Genomic DNA, 20,658 nt, shown 5'->3' with positions numbered 1-20,658 from the left:
AAATGTAGTGAAAAAAGATGCAGAACAGCACGTATACGTAATATAGAGGGGAAATGTGTATCTCCTTTACATATAGAAGGGAAATAAAAAGTTTGAAGAACAAGCCATGCTCACTCGTTTATGCATTCATTGGCTGTGAGTGTTTTCATATCCTAAAAGCTGAGCCCAGCCGTTGTGACAGACCGGGTATTACTATCTGCCTTTTCTTCTCAGACCCTCTGCTTCAGGGGATCAAGGAGGGAGTAGTTGGCATAGGGATTGGCATAGGAACGATACTTCTCCACTGAGAGCTTTTGTATGTTGTTTTTCAGAATATGTGAATGCATAACTAAGCAAAAAAATTTTCTTTTAAATTTTAACCCACCACCCACTGGAACTAGTCTTTTAGATATTGCCGATCTGAGCCGTCTGCTGATCTCCGCCTCGTGGTCTGCTTGGTTTATTAGGAATCTTCAAAAATCCATCTCGACTCTTTGGCGGCAGGAGCCCATGATGCTGCCCAAGCCTGGGATCTATTACTTCCCCTGGGAGGTCAGTGCTGGCCAAGTTCCTGACGGGGGCACACTGAGAACTTTCGGCAGGTGAGAGTGATGATTTTTTCTCAAGGTGGGGGGATGTTTAAGTGGCCTAGTTCCATGCCACTTAAAGATCCATGTATGGATCTCTCCAAATAGATTATTATTATCCCTCTAAATAGATCCATTTTATTTTATTGCATAGATATACCATAATTTATTTAAACCACAAGCCGTTTACTTAACCACACTCTATCGAATCTCAACAAAAACATCAACGTAACAGAATGGGGAAAGGATAGTCATTTCCTCAAATGTTGAACGACAAGCGTTTCATTTGTTTATCCCTTCGGCAGTGTTACTGAGCAAAGAAAAGGAGCAAACTACTCATTTATCCGATAACATAAATGCATCTCAAAACTATTATGCTGAGTGAAAGAAGCTAGACACAAGAGAATACATGCTATTATCAAATTCCATTTATATGAGATGCCTGAGTAGGAAAACTCGTATGTAAAGACCATAAGCAGATCAGTAGTTGCCTGGGCTGGGAGATGGAGAGACCGACTTTCAGAGGGGCACAAGGGGACTTTCTGGGGTGACAGAAATGTACTCGACTGCGGTGGTGGTTTCGCAGGTGGAGACAGAAAACAGTTATTCTGATTTGTTGCTGCTATTTTTATCTTGTCTCATCAGAGTAAGGCTGACCATTTTCCCTTGGATTTACTGACCCCCAAAACCTTTTAAGCTTCGTGGCGGTTGCGTCTATGGATAGAAACGATCACACTTTCTCTGCCTTCCAGGTTGTGCCTCTATGACATGACCCGGTCCCGAGTCACCCTGATGGCTCAGCATGGATCTGACCAGCACCAGGTCCTTGTCTGCACCAAGCTGGTGGAGCCGTTCCAAGCCCAGGTGGGCTCCCTGTACCTTGTCATCGGGGAGCTTGGGCACCAGCAGGGTAAGTGGGGGCCTCGCACACGCTTTATCACTCTGGGGGGCAGTCCTTCGGTGACTTGGTTAGGACCGAACCTGGCTTCTGACCCAACAGGAGTCCCGCCCCAGGGTTAACATTTCTTTCAGATCAGCCCGAAATTTCAGAGCCTCCTCGGGAACGTGTGATTGGGCTCAGAGCCTACCTGCCACAGGGAAGCGAGAGAGAGGGGAGAGAAACCCTTAGTTTCCGAAGGCCTGGTACTGGGAGGTTTCCCTCCATCTTTTTGAAGCTACTCACCAGCCCTTAATCTGGGTGTTTATTATGGCTAGTTCATAGATTCGTAGGTGAGAAAACCAAGGCTCAGAGAGGATGGGGCTGGAACAACCTTCTGGGAAGACAGGGTAAGAGAAACAGAACACAAGAGAAGGCAGAGAGCGACATGGGAGAACCCCTGGCCTGGAGAGTTGAAGGCTGCCCTTGAAAACCCAGCTACTCACTTGCTTTGCCTCCCTGTCTAGCCCTCCCTGTGCCATTTTCCTTCACACGGTCGAGATCATACTATGTAATGTTGGATCTGGTTATTTTGGGTTAACATTACGTCTTAAGTATTTCCCCATGCCTTCAGACTTTTTCTAGATATAGTGTTTAATGGCTATATAATATTTTATAGATTAGATGGGTGTCCTCATTCACACGACCATTGGACATTTATATTGTTTCCGATGTTTGCCCTTATAAGCACACCGTATAGTTATAATTAAAGAAATTAAGATATCGTCCGTAGAATATTATGCAGCCATTAAAAATGATGTAAATTTATACTAATTGACAAGAGAGGTTTACGAAATGTTGCTAAGGAAAAGCAGTTTACCAAACAATATGTATCGTTTAATCCCATTTTTGTTTAATATACATTTTTTACATAAATGTAAAGTTTTTACATTTCGTATGTAAAAGTTTGAAAGATCATTTAAGCAAAACGTTAATAGTTATTTCTGGGTGATGGGATTATGGAATTTTTTTATAGTTTTATTAGCATTTTACAATGAAAATGTACTGCTTTTATAGCCAGAGTGGGGAAAGTGTTTTTCAATATCTATCTAGATATATATTAAAAATACTGCAGTTAATATCCTCGTACACTAATCTTTGTCTATTTTCTGGTTATTTCTTTAGAGTAGTTTCCTAAAAGTAGAATTGCTAGGGTACAAACATTTATGTTTCTTGATTTACACTACCAGCTTACTGTCTAAAAGTCACAGCGATTTTTAACTCTAGATGAAATGCACTAGGCAAAAAAGTAATTAATGGTGCTTACTTTAATTATATTTAATAAAAGTTAATCATTATTCAGGCTTAAGCCTTGACATTGACAGAGTTCCTGCCCTCATAATTGATTTGAGAGAGGTATCAGGAAGAGGGGTGGGACTAGAGGCAAAGGGCCTATGCGTGAACGATTTTCTCTTTGGCCGTGGCCCAAACCCTCTGAGGTTCTCTCCTCCACTCCTGGCCCCTCAGTAAGCCCTAGGAGCTCCGGGAAACCGACTGACCAGTGTCTGAACCTTCAGGCCTGATAGCGGATACAGGGGCAACTTGAAACTGAGATGGGACAGCAGGCTGGGACAAGGGCAGGACCCGGAGTGGACATTTAGAATTATTTGTGGGAAGAAAATGAAAAAAAAACTTTAAATTCAGCCCATGTAAATTTTTTAATTTACTGTGTTCATCTCAAATGTACACAAACAGGGAATGGTAGACTGCACCTCCACATTTCCATCGCCCAGACTCAGCGGTGACCCCTGTTCCACTGCTCTATGTCACCACTGCCTACCTTCATCTGTTTATCTCGCCGGTGTGTTTTAAAGCAAATATAAAATGTTGACTCATTTTTACCCGGGAATCCCTCAATACGTATCTCTAACATCACTACAGTTACATCCAACAAAATCAAGAGCTATTTCTTATATGATCGAATACCTTGTCCATGTTCATTTTCACCCAGTTGACTAAAAAAAAAAAGAAACAAAGAAAAAAGATGAGTTTTTACAACTCGCTAGTTCAAATCAGGATCCCAAAGTCGGTACATTGCCTTTGGGTCAAATGTCAGCCAGTCATCAGTCATGCCCTGTGACGAGGTTGGCATTTCTGAGGAGTGACTAGAGTCCGCCTACGGGGACCTTGCTGAAATGTTTGCACAGAGAGCTTGCCGAGAAGATAGGAAAGGTAAAGAAATGTCAGCTGTGTGCCAAAACTCGCTGGCTGTGTCACTTTTGGGCACCATTCAGGGGTCCGAGGGCTTCCTGTTCAGGGATGGAGGTGTTGGGGCGCGGCCTCTCCCCACTCTGCTCCCACATAGAATTCTCGAGTAGAAGGTCACTTGCCTACAGTACGAGGCTGCCCTACAGTGCTCTCCATAAGCCCCCTAAATCCCCCGCCCCCTTCTGGTTTCTTCCTCCTTCAAGGGCCCTCTCGTTGTGTCCTCTGGGACCTTTGCTCTTCCATCTTTGAGCCTCCTTCAGGGACCTGCCGCTACACGCCTTCGCCTTCTGTGGCCAGCCGGTTCTGTCACCATGCCATCCATCCCACTTCTTCTTCCTTCGCCCACGACTCCTCCCAGAAAGTCCCACCTCTGCTACCTGAGCTGGTGCCAGCTCTACACTCCTTTTGTTCTGTCTCTTCGCTCTCAGCCCCGGCAGGACCCTTGGACTTCGGACTCTGCTGTGTTCTCCCTTCATCCGTCCCTCGCTCACTTTGCTTTCCTCCCCGCACGCAGCTGGACCTCACTGTCATCTCCCCGCTTTCCTCCAGGCCCTCGCCCTCCCTCCCGCCTGGTTGAACCCTCTTGGATCCCACCTGACCGTTGATGGAGAAGGTTCACAAGGCTCAGTGTTCCCCGGCACAGTGATTTCAAGGGTTCTTATCTCGCCGGAGCCCCCCATGTTGCCCAGAAATCCTCCCACGTGTCCCTGTCTACCCCCTCTTCCGGGATCCACACACCTCTTTCGGGCAGTCACCTCCTACTTCGTCACCTCCCCTGGCCTTTTCACCCATTCTTCCCTCTCAGCATGTAAGGCACTCGAGCCTCTTCCATATTAAAATAATAATGATCATGATAATAATGCCCTCTTCTGCTCCGTATCCCTTACCCAGCTGTGCCCCTCCTCCCCGTCACAGTCAAACTTCCTAAAACAAGGTCCGTTCTCCATCTCACCTCTCCCTTATCTCCCCGCTGCCTTCGGACTGCTCATAACTCAGTCCCTTCTTCTCGCTCTAAGGTCTTGACCTTTGCAAGAAGAGATCCCCTAAAGGGGTTTCTCTAGCTGTCTTGTTCCTGACCTCCTATCGCCCTTCCCTACAGCACTTCTGCAAACGCTGTTCCTTTCCCACCGTGGAGCTTTTGCAGATAGGCTAACAGAGTCGCCCAGTTTGGCCCTTGCGATAATCACATTTCTAAAACTCACTTCCAAATTTAATAACCGTGAATTGTCGTTCCCAAGAAGCAACGTGTTCCACCATATAAATCTAGAAGGGAGGGTTTCCCCAGGCGGAGGGGAGGAAAGAGCTGATAGGCATTAACGTAAGGAAAGGGCTCTGAAATTAGGATGAATAACTAAGAAAACCTTCATACGGGCAGTTTGGAAACTTTGGGCGGAGGACCCTATTTTGAGATTTTTAACTGCAGAGTAGACTTCCTGATTTTTGTCCTTGCTCTCCTGTGTCGTCCTAAACGCATGCCGCTGCTCTGTGAAAACTGTTTAGGGCTCCATGGGTCACAAGAAAAGGTCTAGGCCTCTCGGTGCCAAGAGAAGTTTAGGCAGATACCCTGTTTGATTGATCAGTATAGCCCAGCTATTCCTGAAGAGGCCTGAGGGATGAGAATCAATAGTCTACACTGATCAGTAGATCCACATATTGTCATATGCCCACTCCACTCCAGGCCATGCGGTCTCTGCAGCTAGCACCGGGGCCAACAGAAGCTGACAACACATAGGTGACCTCACATTTCAAATAAGTTGACCTTCCTGTGTTGAAGGCTGGAACTGACGACATTCCACACTCATAATTCTGCCGCTGGGGCTGTGATTAAAGTGGCCTAGACTAGAAGGAATTTGGGGATAGATTTTATTGAGCCAGAGAACCTCTTATCTCAAAACTGCATCTAAACACAGGATAATGTCCGAGAACAATGAATGTATTCACTGACATGCCCAGAGAGCAGAGAGAACATGAATGAACAAAACAAACAGAGCAAACCCCAGATGTCTTTCCTGGTTGATGTCACCTGAACATTGACAAATCTTTCCATCAGGTCACCACAGCATCTGCTAGAAGCTCCCCTAGCTCTTCGTCCAGGGTGGGATGACTTGTCCCCTATAAGGCTAAAGTCTCCTCTCGGATTTATTAAATATGGGGCTCTCTTTGCCTTGATTTCCAATGCCTCTGGGTCCCAGGATATCCAGGGGGTCCTTCCCTTGGGACAGATGGAGAACTGGGGTGATGATCGAGACCCCCCTCCTCAACCCCAGGCACTTGGGCCCTACAGAGAAGGTGGTAGGAATTACATCTTTCTGGCTCTTCCTCCCTGGAGAAGTGGACTTTTCAGGCCGCCCCCTAAGTTCCAGACATGTGCTCGAAGTGTATGGTGGACCCACAGTGCTGAGGCCCAAGCAGATAAATCGCCCGTGTCCATGTGCCGTCCTCCTTGCCGGCACCTGTTGAACTCGTCGTATCCAAACCTGGGACTGAGAACAGGTGGAGGGTCGGCAGCTGGAATGCATTGGCCTCTGCCTGTGTCTTTCAGACGGCGGTTCCGTGGTGAAGGCCCGGGTGCTGACCTGCGTGGAAGGAACGAATCTTCCCTTGTTAGAACAAGCCATCCAAGAGCAGAGGGCGTACCAGCGTGAGAGGGACAGCCGCCACTAGGACACGGCGGCTCCTGGGGACCCCCACCCAACCTACTGGCGCCACGCCTACTGGAGACCTGGGAGCTGCTGCAGAGAAGACTCGGGGACCAGGGGCTTCCTCTGAGTGACAGCGGTTTCTGGAGCCCGAGAGAAGAGGGGAGGGGTTGTCCAAGAAACGGGAGCATAGAGAGCAGGCGCCAAAGCCTGACACCCCCCACCCCCACCCCCACCCCAGGAGACCGCAGGAAGCCGAGCTCTGGGGTGCTGGCGGCTGTGCCTCCTGTCGGGTAATGGAGAGTTCCAGAAGGTCCTGGTGAATAAAGCCCCAGTGGCAAGACCTGGCTTTGTGTGCGTGTGGTGCAGCGCAGGTCCAGGCCAGGAGGGGGAGCCGTGGAGCAGGCAGCCTGCCTGGCGGTGAGGCTGCAGAGCACCGGTTTCTGGTGAATTCTGGGCTGTGGGCCTGAGGGGACGGGGCTGGGGGCTCCAGGGCCCAGGTGGGGAGCCCAGGACGCAGGGGGACCGACCCCACTGAAGTTCTGCCCTCAGAGGAAGCCGGGCATTACCAAACGGGCCGGGCCCAGTCCCTCGTCCTGGCCCTGCGGCCTAGCGCTGAACTCTGGCTTCAGAAACCCTACCTGACCCCCGACCTCTGCCCCGATTTGACCCCGACCCCCAGGCAACCCATCTAGGCAGCCTTCAGCCCTAGAGCCTGGGCCTGGCTGGGCAAAGGCAGGGGCTGCGGCGTGAGAAGTTTGGGCCCTCCTGCGCTCCGTAGCCCGGCACTTTCCCGGCTGGGCACTGGGCAGGGGGCTGGGGGTTCCTGCCTGGCCTGGGCTGGGCCAGGGACCACCCTGCTCTGAGCCAGGTTTCCAGGGTTGGGGTGCGGTGGGGGCCGGGGCAGGAGCTGTGCCTGAGCCCGGGCGTCCGGGCAGGCAGAGCAGGGCGAGCCCTGTGGGCCAGATGCCTCAGGACCCAGGAAGCCTGGGCAGGAGGTGTGGTGGGGGGTGGGTTCCAGGGAGGCCGGAGGGTCCAGCTGGGGCCCTGGGGATGGGGGCGAGTGCCCCAGGCGCCGTCTGTTTTGCAGGCAGCTCTTTGGACATGGACGCATTCCAGAAGGTAGAGAAGATCGGAGAGGGCACCTATGGGGTGGTGTATAAGGCCAAGAACACGGAGACGGGGCAGCTCGTGGCCCTCAAGAAGATCAGGCTGGATTCGTGAGTGCTGGGACACCCCTCCCAGAGGGGACCCCCCCAGGCCGCAGCTCCCCCTTCCATCATTCAGCTCCTTTTCCCCGTGCGGCCCGGTTACACCGGGGCGACCACAAAGCTGCAGCCCTCGCTCGTCCTCGCTCTGACCAGGCTTTGCCCCCCGCCCCCGGTGGGGGTAAGTGTGGGCCCAGCAGCCCGGCACCCCATCGCCGAGGGATGGGCCATCTTCACGGAATAAGAAACGTGGGGAGCTCTCCCCAGAGCAGAAGGGCCCTACCTGGCTCCCCGCCTCCACTGCTGTTCGCTTCCTTCCTGTAGGGAGACCGAGGGGGTCCCGAGCACTGCCATCAGGGAGATCTCCCTGCTCAAAGAGCTGAAGCACCCCAACATCGTCAGGTGAGGTGGGGGAGGAGGCAGGGAAGTGGGCCCATCCCGGTCCACCTGGGGGCCGCATGCTGACTGGTGTCACCTGGCCAGGCTGCTGGACGTGGTGCACAGTGAGAAGAAGCTGTACCTGGTGTTCGAGTTTCTCAGCCAGGACCTGAAGAAGTTCATGGACTCCACCCCGGCCTCCGAGCTCCCCTTGCACTTGGTCAAGGTACCGAGTGAAGGACGAGGTGGGACCGGCTCGGGCAGCCCCACTGCCGCTCGGCCAGCTCCTTCTCACGCTCGCTGTTCCAGAGCTACCTCTTCCAGCTGCTGCAGGGCGTGAATTTCTGCCACTCCCATCGGGTCATCCACCGAGACCTGAAGCCCCAGAATCTGCTCATCAATGAGTTGGGTGCCATCAAGCTGGCCGACTTTGGACTGGCGCGAGCCTTCGGGGTCCCCCTACGCACCTATACCCATGAGGTGCAGCAGGACAAAGGGATGAGGAGGGCGGCCGAAGGGGTGTCACCTGTGCCCTCGGCCACCCTGAACGAGGCTGCTTTCTTGTTGTCCCCACAGGTGGTGACACTCTGGTATCGCGCCCCCGAGATCCTTTTGGGCAGCAAGTTCTACTCGACAGCTGTGGATATCTGGAGCATTGGTTGCATCTTTGCAGAAATGGTAGTGAGAGGGACAGACATGGCCGCAGGGAGGCCACAGGCTGGGTCCTACTGGGGTGGGAAGTGGGAGGACTCTGATCCTCCTGTGAGAGGTGGATTAAGGGGTGTTTGGGACTTGGCTAAAGGGCTGAGGAAGCCGGTCTGATTCCAGAAAGGCCAAGATTCTTAGCACAGCCCTGGGAAAGATATCTGGAAGGCACATCCCTGGTCTGGCCTCTGATCTGGTTTGGATTCTGAATGATAGGGGGAAGCTGGGCCTGTCCCTGTCCACATGGGGGCTGCATCCCGACTGGCATCACCCGGCCGGGCTGCTGGACGTGGCGCTGTGAGAAGCTGTACCTTCTCTTCTTCCCCATTTCAGGTGATCCGCAGAGCCCTGTTTCCTGGCGACTCTGAGATCGACCAGCTCTTTCGTATCTTTCGCACCCTGGGGACACCCAGTGAAGCCGTGTGGCCAGGGGTCACCCAGCTGCCTGACTATAAGGGAAGCTTCCCCAAGTGGAACAGGAAGGGGCTGGAGGAGATTGTGCCCAATCTGGAACCTGAAGGCCAGGACCTGCTCATGGTAGGTACAGGTAGGTGGCCAGGGAGGGCGAGAAAGGCCACTCGACTCCAGCTGCCGCTCCAACCAGAAGCGTGTCCTTTCTTACCAGTGCCTTATGTAACCCTGGCTCCTTCCGCGCCCAGGCTGGTTGACCCTTGTACACAACTGTGCGTGTTGCTGTCCCACCTGGATGCCTCTCCTGTGATAAGATTGTTGCTCATCTTCCCTTTTCAAGCTCTCTCTTCTAGCTAGCTTTGTCATCATGCTGCGATTCTTGCCCTTTTGTCCTAAATTGCCTTGCGTTTCCGGTCATTTTCTTTGGGGACATTACTGCCCCATCGAGGCTGCGCGCGTCCCCAGGCAGGGACCACACTCCGACTGCCTCAGTATTGCCTGTTCCCTCGGCGCTTCCCGCAGTGGCCGCGCTACACCAGGCTGCTCAGAGCAGGCTGTCCCCTGCTGCCGGAGTCCCTGCCACAGTCCTCACGCCCCTCTCCTGTTGTGCCATCCTGACCCCTGGGTCCGGCCTAGGCCAGACTGCCCAGAAGGCCTTGGGCAGAGCCGTCCGTTCTCACCCACGAGGACCCGGAGCCAAGGTTCTCCCTTTGATCTGGTGCTGGTTCTCCCTTTGATCTCCTTTTGAGGGAGGCTGGGCAGTGTTTTCCTCCTCTGGCTCCGCATCCTGCTTGGCAGAACTGTGTGTGTGTTTGCCGGCCCCAGGCCCCAGGACAGCACAGACTTCCAGCCAAGCTCGTAGGCAGAGCTCAGTCCTGGCTGTTCAGAGTCCTGGCTGGTCGGAAGCGGGGGCGGGTCCTTGCACAGCCTGGCAGGGTTTAAGGACTCAGAGTTCCTGCAAGACCCTCAGGTGTGCTCCCTGGCAGGTTTGGCCCCTACTTCTGGATACACAGAGAGAAGTGTGTTTCAACCAGAGGTAGGGTGGGCCTGGAAACCTCACTAAGGAAGAAGAGAGGCAGACTCGGCCTCAGTAGCATGAAGGAGACCAGTCTGACTCAGCGGGGCTGGACCAGAGCTAATTGTTTGTCTCCATATCCCGAGAGTGTCCAGAACTGGCTCCCGAGCTGGGAGGCAGTGGCTTCCTGCAGTTCTGGGTCTGGAGGCAGCTCTCAGGGGCCCTGCAACCCAGAGAGCTTGTTCCTCTCCCCACCCTGGCCACACCCGGGCCCAATCTCTTTCCTCCAACCCCCTTCCTTCGCAGCAACTCCTACAGTACGACCCTGACCAGCGGATTTCAGCCAAGACCGCCCTTGCCCATCCATACTTCTCGTCCGCTGAGGCCTCCCCGGTCCCCCACCAGTGTGTGCTGGAGCGTTTTTGCCGCTGAGAACATGTGAGGCCACTGTCTTGAAGCCTCTCCCCAGCGGCTGCCCCAGCCACCTCCCCACGCACTTGCTGAGAAGGACAACATCTGGGAGAGGGCAAAGCTCTGAGGAGTTTGGCGTCAGCCATCGGAGGGCTGAGTTTGGGTTAGTCCTGCCCTAGGTTAGCGAGTTCCTGTGTTGTTTTTTGGGTTGGATGGCGCCGTTTCAAGATGGGGACACAGAAGCTCAGTGCATGAGGGGGCACGTTAGAGACTGGGTCCCCTGGCACTGGCACAGGTGCCCAGCAGAGCAGGAAGCCTGCTGGGGCCGCAAGCGAGGCCCTCATCCGACCTTCACCTGCCCAGCCCTCAGCGGCTGTGTCAGATCCTGCGGGAAAGGGTGCCCTCTGCTGGTCTTTTTGGATTTAAAATGTTTTGGGGAAGAGTTGCGTTCCAGTGAAGAGTCAGTCTCCAGTTAAACAGGAAGCAGGGTGAGAGCGAGAGGGGACATTTTCCTGGTCCCAGGGGAGGTCGGGGTGTGCGTGGCTGTTGTGCGCAGTTGTCACCCACAGTATGCTTACATTTGTTTGCCTCTGGCGTTAACGGGAAATAAAAGCCATGCACTCTGAGATTTCCCGTCTTTTTCTGTTGAGAGGAGTGGGCAGCGGGCACTGGCCGGTCCATGATCTCCTTCCGTGACCTGCCTCCCAGAGTCTAAGGAGCCTCGCCCTCTGAGAGCCCCCGTTTCGTAGGAGGGCCAGTGGGCATGTCCGTAACCCCCGGGCAGGACTCGGCATTGGTGCACCTTGTCCCCAAGGCCCAGACAAATCCATTCCACGCCCCCAAAATGAGAGCAAGACACTGGGTCGATCGGTTTATTGGCAGTACTAGGCGGGGGAGGAGGGAGGGAAACAGGGCTGCTGATCACCAGGTCGGGGATGGGCGGGCACCAACTTAAGGGGCGGGGGCCCAACACCGTGAAGCTGAGTAACAGAACGGCCATCAGACAGAGGGAAAGCCTACCCCTACCCCCTGGGTCAGGCGGCTCTGGGGGTGAGGGGTGCACGCATCCTCCCCTCGCCCCTCACGCACTCTCCCCATGACTGCTCGGCCCCCGTCAGCGCAGGGCGCGGGGTACGGTGGGGGAGGCTGAGCGGTAGCAGCGGTACCCCTCCAGGGCAGCAGGGAGGAGCAGCAGGCCGCTCAAGGGGTCTCTGCGGCAGCGTGCCATGGCCTCCCTGTAGCTCAGCCGCTCTTTGGAGATGGGGTCTGTCAAATCCTTCTCGTAGCTGGACTCATCCTGCAGGAGCTGCGCCAGCTCTTCACTGACCATTCCGGAGAGCACGGCCTGCGGGGTGGGGATGCGGCCTGTCCTCCTGGGGTCGATGAGCCCCCCGGTCAGATGCTGCACCTGCAGGTGCGGGAGCGCGCTCTCCCGTGGCATCCAGCCTTTCTGGATGGCCTCGCCCACCGACAGCCGCTTCTTGGTGACGGGGTCCTCGATGCCGGTGAAGGCCTTCTGGGCGTTGAGCAGCCTCTGGGTCGAGGTGTTCTCGATCAGCCCCCTCTCCAGGGCTTTGTGCACGGAGTAGCGCTCTCGGCTCAGGAGGTCTATGATGCCCCCCGTGGCCGCCTGGGCCTCCAGCAGCTTCTGCCCGGTGATGGGGTCCAGCATGTTCTTGGCCATGGCCGTCTTGATGGTGCACTTGTTGTCTGTGGTCGTGTCGTAGACCCCGGCAATGGGGAAGCTGTCATCGCCAAGCCCGAGAGAGAAGCTGGGAGAGAAGAAACCGGAGCTCTGGGGGGCTGGCGAGGCCACTGGGGATTTGGAGATGATGGAGCCGATGGAGAGCGAGGGGCAGGGCTTGGTCTCCCCGGCCACGAGCAGGGCGAACTCGGAGATGGGCAGGTGGCCGTCCTTGTAGAGATGGTACTCCTCCTTGGAGATGTGCCGGCAGCGCAGGGCGGCCTCGATGGAGTACTGCTTCCCGCTCTTGCGGTCCAGCAGCACCGACTCCTCCCCACAGGGCCCCAAGGTGGTGACCTCCTCCCAGTCACACTCGAGCTCCTGCAGCTGGAGGTACTGGCCTCGATCGATGATGCCTCTCTTGTAGGCCTCATACGGGGACATGTCCTTCCCCGTCTCCGGTTCCAAGATGGAGATCTTGGTAGAGAGGTTGGTCTCTCGTGTCTGGGTCTCCTGGTTGAGCTGCTCCCGGCTCACCTTGGTGTGGAGGTCCCGGAGGGTCCTCTCCTTCTCGTAGATCTGGTCCTTCTCGTGGAGGATGGCCGCCTCGAGCTGCGAGAGTTCCTGGCCCTGCTGGGCCGCCTTCTGCCGCTCGCTCTCCGTCTTCTGGCTGAGCAGCTTCGACTCCTCCTGCAGGTGCAGCACCTTCTGCTGCTTCTGCCTCTCCAGCTCCTGCAGCTCCTGCTGCAGCTGCCTGCACTCCTGGCTGCCCTGGTTCCGGGCCTTCTGGAGCTCGGTCTCCTCCCGGCTCCAGGTCCTGCTCAGCGCCTCGGCCCTGTCGATCCACTCCCGGAGGCGCTGCAGCGCCTCCTCCTGGCCCTTCCGGGCCACGCGCTCCCTGTTGAGCATCTCCCACACCCGAGACCGCTCGCCCTCTAGCGCCCGGTCCTTCTCCACCCTGATCACCTCCTTGTAGATGGTCTTCTCTTGCGATTTGGTTTTCTGGAGGACGTCGATCTGGACCTGTAGGTTCTTGCACTCCCGATGCAGCTCCGTCACCTGGGTCTTCTCGCGGTCCAGGTCCTGCCGCAGGGCTTCCGTGCACTTCTCCAGATCCGGGTCCTTCTCCAGCTTGACCACCTCCTCCATGATGATCTTCTCCTGCACCGCAGGAGGCCGTTTCTCGAGCTCCTGGATCCGCAAGGTCAGCTGCCGCATCTCCTTCTCCATGGCCAGCTTCTTGTCGCGGTCCTCCTGGAAGCTGAGCAGGCCCTCCTTCTCCTCCACGGCGGCCAGCAGCTGCTGGACCTCCCGCTCCAGCTGCCGCCGCCGGCCCACCTCCTCATCCAGGCTCCGGCTCAGCCTGCTGTGGTCCTCGTGGAGCTTCGGGTCCTTCTGGGTGACCACCACCTCCTGCACCACCACCTTCTCCTCGGGCCGCCTCCTCTCCAGCAGCAGGTACTTGTTCTGCAGCTCGTAGACCACGTCCTCGGCGGCCCGCCGCTTCTGGGCCGCTTCCCGCACCTCCTGGCGGAGCCGCTCGGCCTCCTTCTCCAGGACGGGGTCCTTCTCGTGGCGCACCACCTCCTTGCTCACCGTCTGGGTCTCCACCTTGGACCGCTCCCGCTTCCACTGGTCGCGCTCCCCCTGCAGCCGGATGCGCTGCTCCTGGGCCCTCCCGCTGGCGTTGACCAGCTCGTTGAGCCGCACCTTCAGGCGGTCGATTTCCCGCAGCACCTCCGGGCTCCTCTCGTGCTTCACCACCTCCCGCGTCACCTGCTTGTACTCCACCAGGGGCTTCTGGGCCCGCAGGACGGCCAGGTCAGGCAGCAGCTTCTCCACCTCCTTCTCCACGCTGCCCCGCTCGCTGGCGGTCTGCTGCAGCTCGGCCCTGAGCCGCGCGATCTCCCGCTCCGTCTCCGGATCCACCTGGAAGATCTCGTGGACGCGCTCCTGGAGCTCCACTTTGGGCTTCTGCTTCTCCACCGTGCTGAGCTTGTCACGCAGCTCCTCCAGCTCCCTGGCCAGCGTCGCATTCTTACTCCTCTCCCCCTCGAGGAGGCTCCGCAGCCTGGACGCCTCCTTGAGAAGGCCTGGGTCCTGCTCCACCTTCTTCACCTCCTTCACGATCACCTTGGGCTGCACGGCGCTGATCGCCCGGCCCAGGTCTTCGATGCGCACCTGCAGCGTGGCCGCGGCCTCCTCTGCCCTCCTCCTCTGGGCAGCATCCTCCTCCACCTGCCGCCTCAGAGCCTGCACGGCCTTGACCATTTCCAGGTCCTTCTCCACCTTGACCACTTCTTTCACCACGACCTTCTCCTTCACATTGGCCTCCTTCTGCTCCAGGGCCAGCAGCTCCTTCTTGAGCCCCTCCAGCCGCGCCGACACAGCCGTGTTCTCGCCACGGAGCTGCTGGATCTCGCTGCTGAGCTGGGCCGCCTGGCTCTCCAGACCGGGGTCCTTCTCGATCTGAGTAACCTCCTTGGTCAGCAGATGAGGCTGCATGGCCTTCCTCTTGCTCTCCAGCTGGACGACCTTCTGGGCCGCCATTTCCAGGTCTGCCTGCAGGCTGGCCCGCTTCTTGCTCTCATCTTCCACCTGGGACTTCACCCTCGACAGATTGCTCTCCAGCTGTGGGTCCCGGTAGAACTCCACCACCTCCTTCTCCTCCAGCCTCTCCAAGGGCCGCTGGGTCCTCAGCTGCAGCAGCTGGCTCCTCTGCTCTTCCAGATCGTGCTGCACCTGGGCCACCCGCTTCCTCTCCTCCTCCAGCTGGGACCTCAGGGCCTCCGACTCCCTCCCCGCTTGGGCTGGGCTCCCAGATCCCTGCTGTGCGTCATGGGCCACCTGGATGTCCTCGCTGAGCTCCTTCTGCAGAGGGAGAGAAGGAAGGGAAGAGTCCTGGGGAGAGGGGGCCTTCTTCCCCTCTCCCAAGATCAGAGACCCCTCCCTGCTTCCTGACACTTCCCGGTAGGTCCCAGGACATGGAGCCGAAGACCGGAGACGCTTAGATGCAGGTGTTTTGAGAAGCCCCGTCAGTGCCATGATGTTAGGATGTGAGGCGGTGCTCAGGCCAAGTTTGTACTAGAACATGAAAATAGGACCGGTTCTCCTTTCCAAACCTTCCCCCCTTCTCCTCCATCCGGGCTCCCAGAAACGAGCCCACACTCCTCTGGGGGTGCTGGAACACGCCTCTGGGTAGGAGAAATCTGGCAAGTCCCTTGACCAGTCACTAAGAGTCATGGAGAGCTTCTGGCTCCCGGTCCCCCAGGGAGGGGACCTAGGTGGGCTCCTGCCCACTGTAGCTGGATCCTAAGGCTGAAGACTTGGTGGGGATTTTCTCTGGTCCGCACTGGGGGACTGCCCAGTGGCTAAGCTGTGACCTCCCCGAATGACATCTCCAGGGCCTAACTCTGAGATGGGGACCAGTCTGTAAGAGCTGCTGGGGAGAGACCTGGGGGGACGTAGAACCTCAGAGCTGCAGGCGGCAAAAGAAAATTGCCAGGTCGACTACGGGGCCAGGCTGCCCAGGGTGGGAACGGAGCGGGCACCCTCCCCGTACCTTCTCCAGCATCTTTCTGGCAAACTCCAGCTGGCACAGCTGCTGTTGGTGTGCAGCCGCAACCTCGGTGTAGGCTTTTGTCAGATTCTGCTCCTGGAGAGGCCAAAGGGAGGGGGAGGGAGAGCGGCGTCAGCTCCCGCCGCAGAGGCCGCAGAGCTGGTACTTGTGGACGCTGTCTCACCTGGGCCTGGATGCTCTCCTGCAGGGGAGCCACTCGAGGTCTCTTGGGGGCCGAGCCTGCCTGGGTGGGACCCAGGGAGCAGCGGTAGGTTTCTGCCTGGAGCTCGTAGTCCTGAGCAGAGAGGCAAGGACAGCAGGCTGGTGGTCAGTGGGGGAAGCTGGGGCTGGGAGATCAGGGGCCTGGCAGAGGGAGGGAGGGCGGGCGGATAAGGAGGGACAAACGGCAGTAAAACCCGCTTACCTGGAGAGCCGCCTGCAGGTCCTGGGAGAGGCGGGACGCCGTGGCTCTGTCCTGCTCCCGGCCCCGGATCTCCTGCAGAAGCCTCTGCCCAGGAAGAGGTGAGAATCAGGGAGATCAGGCCGCACCAGTCACCGGACTCGCCTCCAGCCGGGCTCCTCCAGGGCCACCGGCGGGGCAGGAAGGGTTGTGTGGGAAACTGCCCTTCCTCTCCCTGACCCACATGGCCTCGGCTTGGGGCATTTCACCCGTGCCACCTGGCTGTCCTATCTATTCCTTAGGCCTCGGCTTAGATGTCACTTGCCCCGACCCTCACACGTGTCCTGCCACGGACCCCCACAGTGCTCTGGCTTCTCCGCCAAGTGCTCATCAGCACTATGGCCTGCGACGCACCGGCCCCCACCAGCCTGGGCTGCACCCCCAGCCCCTGGTGCAGTGCCAGTGTGTGGCAGAGGCTTGCCAAATGTGAGGAAGGAAGAGCTGGAACCCCAGGAGCATAGAGCCTGCTTCCTACCTCGGACCACGCAGTGATGCGCCGGCCGTGTTTTGTGGGCACAGTGGAGCATTTTGGGTGGGGGGTGGTGGTGATGACCCAAGGCCTCTGTGGTCTGAGCTTTGAGGTCACTTAGAATACTGGCCACTAGGGGGCCACACGCGCACAGGTGGCTCTCCCTGCGGAGGAGGCTGCCAGGGAGGGTGGGCATGGCTCCCGGCAGGGGCCTGACCTGACCCCAAGTCGCCAGCAGCCCCAACCCCATACCTTCTGCGCCTGCAGCTTGTAGGCGATCTGGCTGGGCCCATCACTGGGCCGCACCTGGTTGTGGGGCAGGTGCTCCAGCCAGGAGCTCAAGTTGTCCCTGCAGTTCTTGAACTGCTGGTAGGTGAGGCCAGCGTCCTGCACAGTCTTCTCCCTATGCAAGGATGAGGCCCCGAGCAGAGGTGAGAGTTGCCCTCCAGGAATAATCAGGGGAGCGTGGAGGGGGCTGGTGGGCGCCTCCCTCTCAGACACACATCAGGAAGCCTGAGTAGCTGCCACACTGATCCCCGAACTCTGGCCTCGTGCTGGTACTGGGCATTATGAGATGGATGGGACAGCCTCTGCCAGACACCACCCTGGGGGGTAGGCACTGTTATTATCCCACTGTAGAGGCCCAGAGAGGCACAGTCACCGGTGCGAGGTCACAGGCTCGTCGGCAGCAGCTGCTGTGTACCGTCGGGGCATGCCTTGAGCCCTGACGGCCCAGCCACTCACCGCAGGTCCAGCTGGTCCCCCACGGCGTGGTAGCGGTCGGTGAGGGCCTGCACTTGGCGCTGCTGGTGTGGCAGGTCTTGGCAGAACTCGTGGAAGTTGTTCTGCAGTGCGGAGCACGCATGCTCAGCGGCCTTCAGCTCGCGGTGCAGCCCCAGCACGGAGCCCTGTTGCTCCAGCAGCTCCTTTCTCTGGCGCTGGGGGAGGCGGGGACACAGTGACATGCCCCCTTGCAGTTCCGGTTTCGTGAGACTCCACGTCTGCTCCCCACCTGCCTCCGAATGCCTGTTCAGGCTGTGCCCCTCCTCCCGCCAGGAGGCCACCTGGCCCCTTACCTGCAGCTTGCTGACCCTCTCCTGCAGGGCATCCGGGCCAGCGGGGATGGGGGCCTCCTGCGCCAGCGCGGACTCGAAGCCTCGGATGACCCTGTCCGCTTCCTGGATCTGCCGCTCCAGACCCAGGGCAGCCTTGGCTCTGCCGCGGGGGAGGCCGACGGTTAGTCACTCCCTCAGCCTCACCCCTGCCGCCCGGCCCAGCCACCCCTTCCCCGGGCCCTGGAGCACTCACTTCTCTCCGTAGAGGTTGCAGAGAACCTGCACGTCACTGTACTTGTTCTTGACATTGTTGAGGGCCACGGGCAGGTGCAAGGCGGCTGGGCCCGCGGGCTGAGCTGATAGGAGCGCCTCGCACTCCTGCTGGGCTGCCTCCTTCTCGGCTCCCAGGCTCTGCAGCTGCTGGGCTGCGTCCTGGGGTGGGTGGGGGTCAGGGATGTGTGCTCTGGGCAGGCGAGTTTCACCCAGCCCTCCTGCCAGGTTGACCTAACTCCGCCCATGGACCTGAGAGTGTGGTGGGTATGTGCTCGAGCCCAGGCTACAGATCTGGGAGCAGTCCTGGCCTTGCTAATCCCCGTGTGGATGACCTGGGGCAGGTGAACCTCTCTGACCCTCAGTCTCCTCATCTACAGAATGATTAATGGAAGGATGAAACGAGACCATGTGTGTCAGGAGCGCGGCAGTGCCAGGCACGAAGTCACCCACCACAGTCTGTATGTCACTGTCTTGTTGTTCACAAGCCTTCAGTCCCCTGCCCCATTGCTAAAGGTTCGGCAGCAAAGCCCTCGCTCTGTCTCCTTGGGGTTATTTCGTTCATTCTTTTATCACTTTTTCATTTATCTCTTCTATAAGTCATAGGTGCTGACTCTGTGCCATGCCCTGCCCGCCTTCCAGTGTAACTGGGCTTCCCATGGACCCCAACACCCCTGTGACTTCAAAACCCAAGGACCTATCTGGGGCCCCAGAGAGCTGCTTCAAGGCAGCGTAACCAGTGACTTAACGTGGGGTGTGAAGGCCCAGCCCCTATCAGGGCCAGACCCACCCCGGGGTGGGCGGAGGTCTTTGTTGAGGCGGCATCAGGTACAGTGCCTCCTTCTGCTGCTCCTGCTTCCTGCCTCGACCCCACAGGTAGCACCCTTGGGATGCCCTCACGAACACCCAGCACGCTCATCTCTACCTCAAAGAGGCCTCCAGGTCCCTGCAACCTGCAGCTCCTAATGGTCATCCTTCCCCGCCTGGCCCACCCTCTGCCCTGGCTGCAGCGCCCCCTCCCGACTCTAGGGCCCTATGACCCTACGGTACGTTGTGCAGTGAAAATCACAAGTTGCACAGCAACAGATTCGAAACTTTAAAACTAAACCCAAATGATATGTTTGCGTAGAAACCGGTTTGGAAGGCTGCTACCCCCACCCCCACCTGCACCCCCACCCCACCCCCAGGTGTGGGGAAGGAATACTTTCACTATTAGCGCCTCTGAGGACAAGCTCTTTCTGATCATGTTTACATGGCTGCTCTCTGGGGAGGACCCCCTCCCCCCCGACCCCGCTAGCCTCCTGGGAGCAAGCACCCCTAAGATGCTCCAGGCTTCCTGGCTGCTCTCGGGTCCCTCTCGACACCTACTGAGTTGGAGTCATAGGATGTTTACTCTGGGCCTTGCCCTTCTAGAACCTTCCCGGGCCTCAGGACAGCAGGATGAGCTGGGTATTCCTGCGCCTGTTTTCAGGGATGAGGAAGCCAAGGCCCAGAGAGGTTACGTGACTCAACCAAGGTCACAGAGCCGGTTAGTGGGGGGACCGGGACGGGAAGCAGCTTGCGTGAGCGCTGCACTGTGCTTTCCCTTGTCCACCTCAGGTCCCTGTGGCTCCCAAACTTGCCTCACTTAGTTTCTGCAGCCCCAGGGCAGAGCCGCTTCTTGCCCCCGCTCGCCCACCTTGTGGCTTTGGATGCGGCCCTCCAGGTCCTCCAGCGGTGTGGTGCGGCTGAGTGGGGCCCGGGCCCAGGCCAGTATCTGCTTCTCTATCTGCCGCAGGTCCCCGTCCAGCCGGGTCATCTGTGTCAGGAGCTTCTGGGCCTGTGGGTCGGCTGTGGCTGAGCCAGTTGGGGCTGGGAGCACAGGGAGACTGTGAGGGTCCAGGGCCTGTGTCCCGTCTGCCCGCCTGTCCAAGAGGCTCCTCCCTTGGTACCCAAACAGGGTCCTGTGGGGGTGAGGGCGGGGAGGGGATGGGCAGGGCCTAACTGAGGGAGGGACAGCCCCAGGGGCTTGCTGACCCAGAAGATGGAATGCCCAGAGCAGACATCCTTAACCCAGGGCCACCCCGGCCCACCGCAGCCCCCCAGCAGTGGCCAAAGTAGGAGTCCACTCCCTCTATTCCAGCAACCCCCGACCCCACTCCCTGGCCAGTCTGTGGTACCCTGCTGGCCCGGCCGTAAGGGCTCCACAACGTTGGTCTTCAGGCGGCTCTGGGCTGTGGCCAATTTCTGCTTCAGAGCCTGCATCTCCGAAGCCAGCCTGGATGGAGGAGAGCAGGGAAGGTGAGCCTCCTCCCTCGCCACCAGTCCAGGCGAAGGCCAGGCACCGGCCTCGGACCCCACGGGGCCTGGCTAGATCCCCAGCCCGCCTCCTGCCTCTGTGTATCCCCAGGGAGACCCACTTGGAGGCCCTGGCCACGGCTTCGGGGTCCGGAGCTGGGATGCAGAAGCAGGCGGCCGGGGCGCGCTTGGTCTCCCCGCCCAGGCCCTGCACGACCCAGGTGTGTGGGTTCGTGTTGTCCATCAGCATATACCGCTCACCCCGCAGCAGCTGCACCTGAGGGGCAGGCAGGGGGCTCATGTAAGCTCAGGGGCCAGGGCCAGAAAAGGGACCAAGGCCAAGACGGGGTAGGGGCTGGGGCAGGGGCAGGAATTGGAGTGGAGGGTGCTGGGGCAGGGGTAAGGA

At 58.0% G+C, this 20,658-nt stretch overlaps 3 protein-coding genes across 7 annotated transcripts in view; 2 read left to right on the top strand and 1 right to left on the bottom strand.

Annotated features, from left to right (window-relative positions):
- The first annotated feature begins 49 nt into the window (after positions 1-49).
- TEN1 (TEN1, CST complex subunit) lies at positions 50-6,693 on the top strand. The gene is made up of 3 exons (XM_006912206.3): positions 50-581; positions 1,319-1,476; positions 6,254-6,693. Exons 1-3 carry the CDS (start codon positions 298-300, stop codon positions 6,373-6,375), a joined length of 564 nt encoding a protein of 187 aa, XP_006912268.2. The 5' UTR covers positions 50-297; the 3' UTR covers positions 6,376-6,693.
- Positions 6,515-11,104, top strand: CDK3 (cyclin dependent kinase 3). 5 transcript variants are annotated; one of them, XM_015589756.2, is made up of 8 exons: positions 6,515-6,643; positions 7,441-7,570; positions 7,883-7,960; positions 8,042-8,162; positions 8,246-8,416; positions 8,513-8,614; positions 8,975-9,178; positions 10,374-11,104. In XM_015589756.2, exons 2-8 carry the CDS (start codon positions 7,455-7,457, stop codon positions 10,497-10,499), a joined length of 918 nt encoding a protein of 305 aa, XP_015445242.1. In that variant the 5' UTR covers positions 6,515-6,643; positions 7,441-7,454; the 3' UTR covers positions 10,500-11,104. The 5 variants fall into 5 exon arrangements, with proteins under 5 accessions (XP_015445242.1, XP_024902913.1, XP_015445241.2 ...); XM_025047145.1 differs by lacking the exon at positions 6,515-6,643 and adding an exon at positions 6,673-6,796; XM_015589755.2 differs by lacking the exon at positions 6,515-6,643 and having other exon boundaries at positions 6,830-7,570; positions 8,261-8,416.
- A 149-nt stretch (positions 11,105-11,253) lies between these two features.
- Positions 11,254-20,658, bottom strand: part of EVPL (envoplakin) — a 16,138-nt gene continuing 6,733 nt past the window's right edge. The window contains exons 12-22 of the mRNA XM_015589752.2: positions 20,375-20,529; positions 20,135-20,232; positions 19,654-19,826; positions 17,959-18,137; positions 17,727-17,865; positions 17,395-17,588; positions 16,903-17,053; positions 16,146-16,229; positions 15,906-16,016; positions 15,725-15,817; positions 11,254-15,033 (exon numbers count right to left, since the gene is read on the bottom strand). Coding sequence (XP_015445238.2) covers positions 11,593-15,033; positions 15,725-15,817; positions 15,906-16,016; positions 16,146-16,229; positions 16,903-17,053; positions 17,395-17,588; positions 17,727-17,865; positions 17,959-18,137; positions 19,654-19,826; positions 20,135-20,232; positions 20,375-20,529 — 4,818 coding nt within the window. The 3' untranslated portion in view covers positions 11,254-11,592. The remainder of the gene's footprint in view (positions 15,034-15,724; positions 15,818-15,905; positions 16,017-16,145; positions 16,230-16,902; positions 17,054-17,394; positions 17,589-17,726; positions 17,866-17,958; positions 18,138-19,653; positions 19,827-20,134; positions 20,233-20,374; positions 20,530-20,658) is intronic.

Source organism: Pteropus alecto, unplaced genomic scaffold (assembly GCF_000325575.1).
Source record: "Pteropus alecto unplaced genomic scaffold, ASM32557v1 scaffold134, whole genome shotgun sequence".
NCBI lineage: Eukaryota > Metazoa > Chordata > Mammalia > Chiroptera > Pteropodidae > Pteropus > Pteropus alecto.
This window is presented reverse-complemented; position numbering and strand designations above follow the sequence as displayed.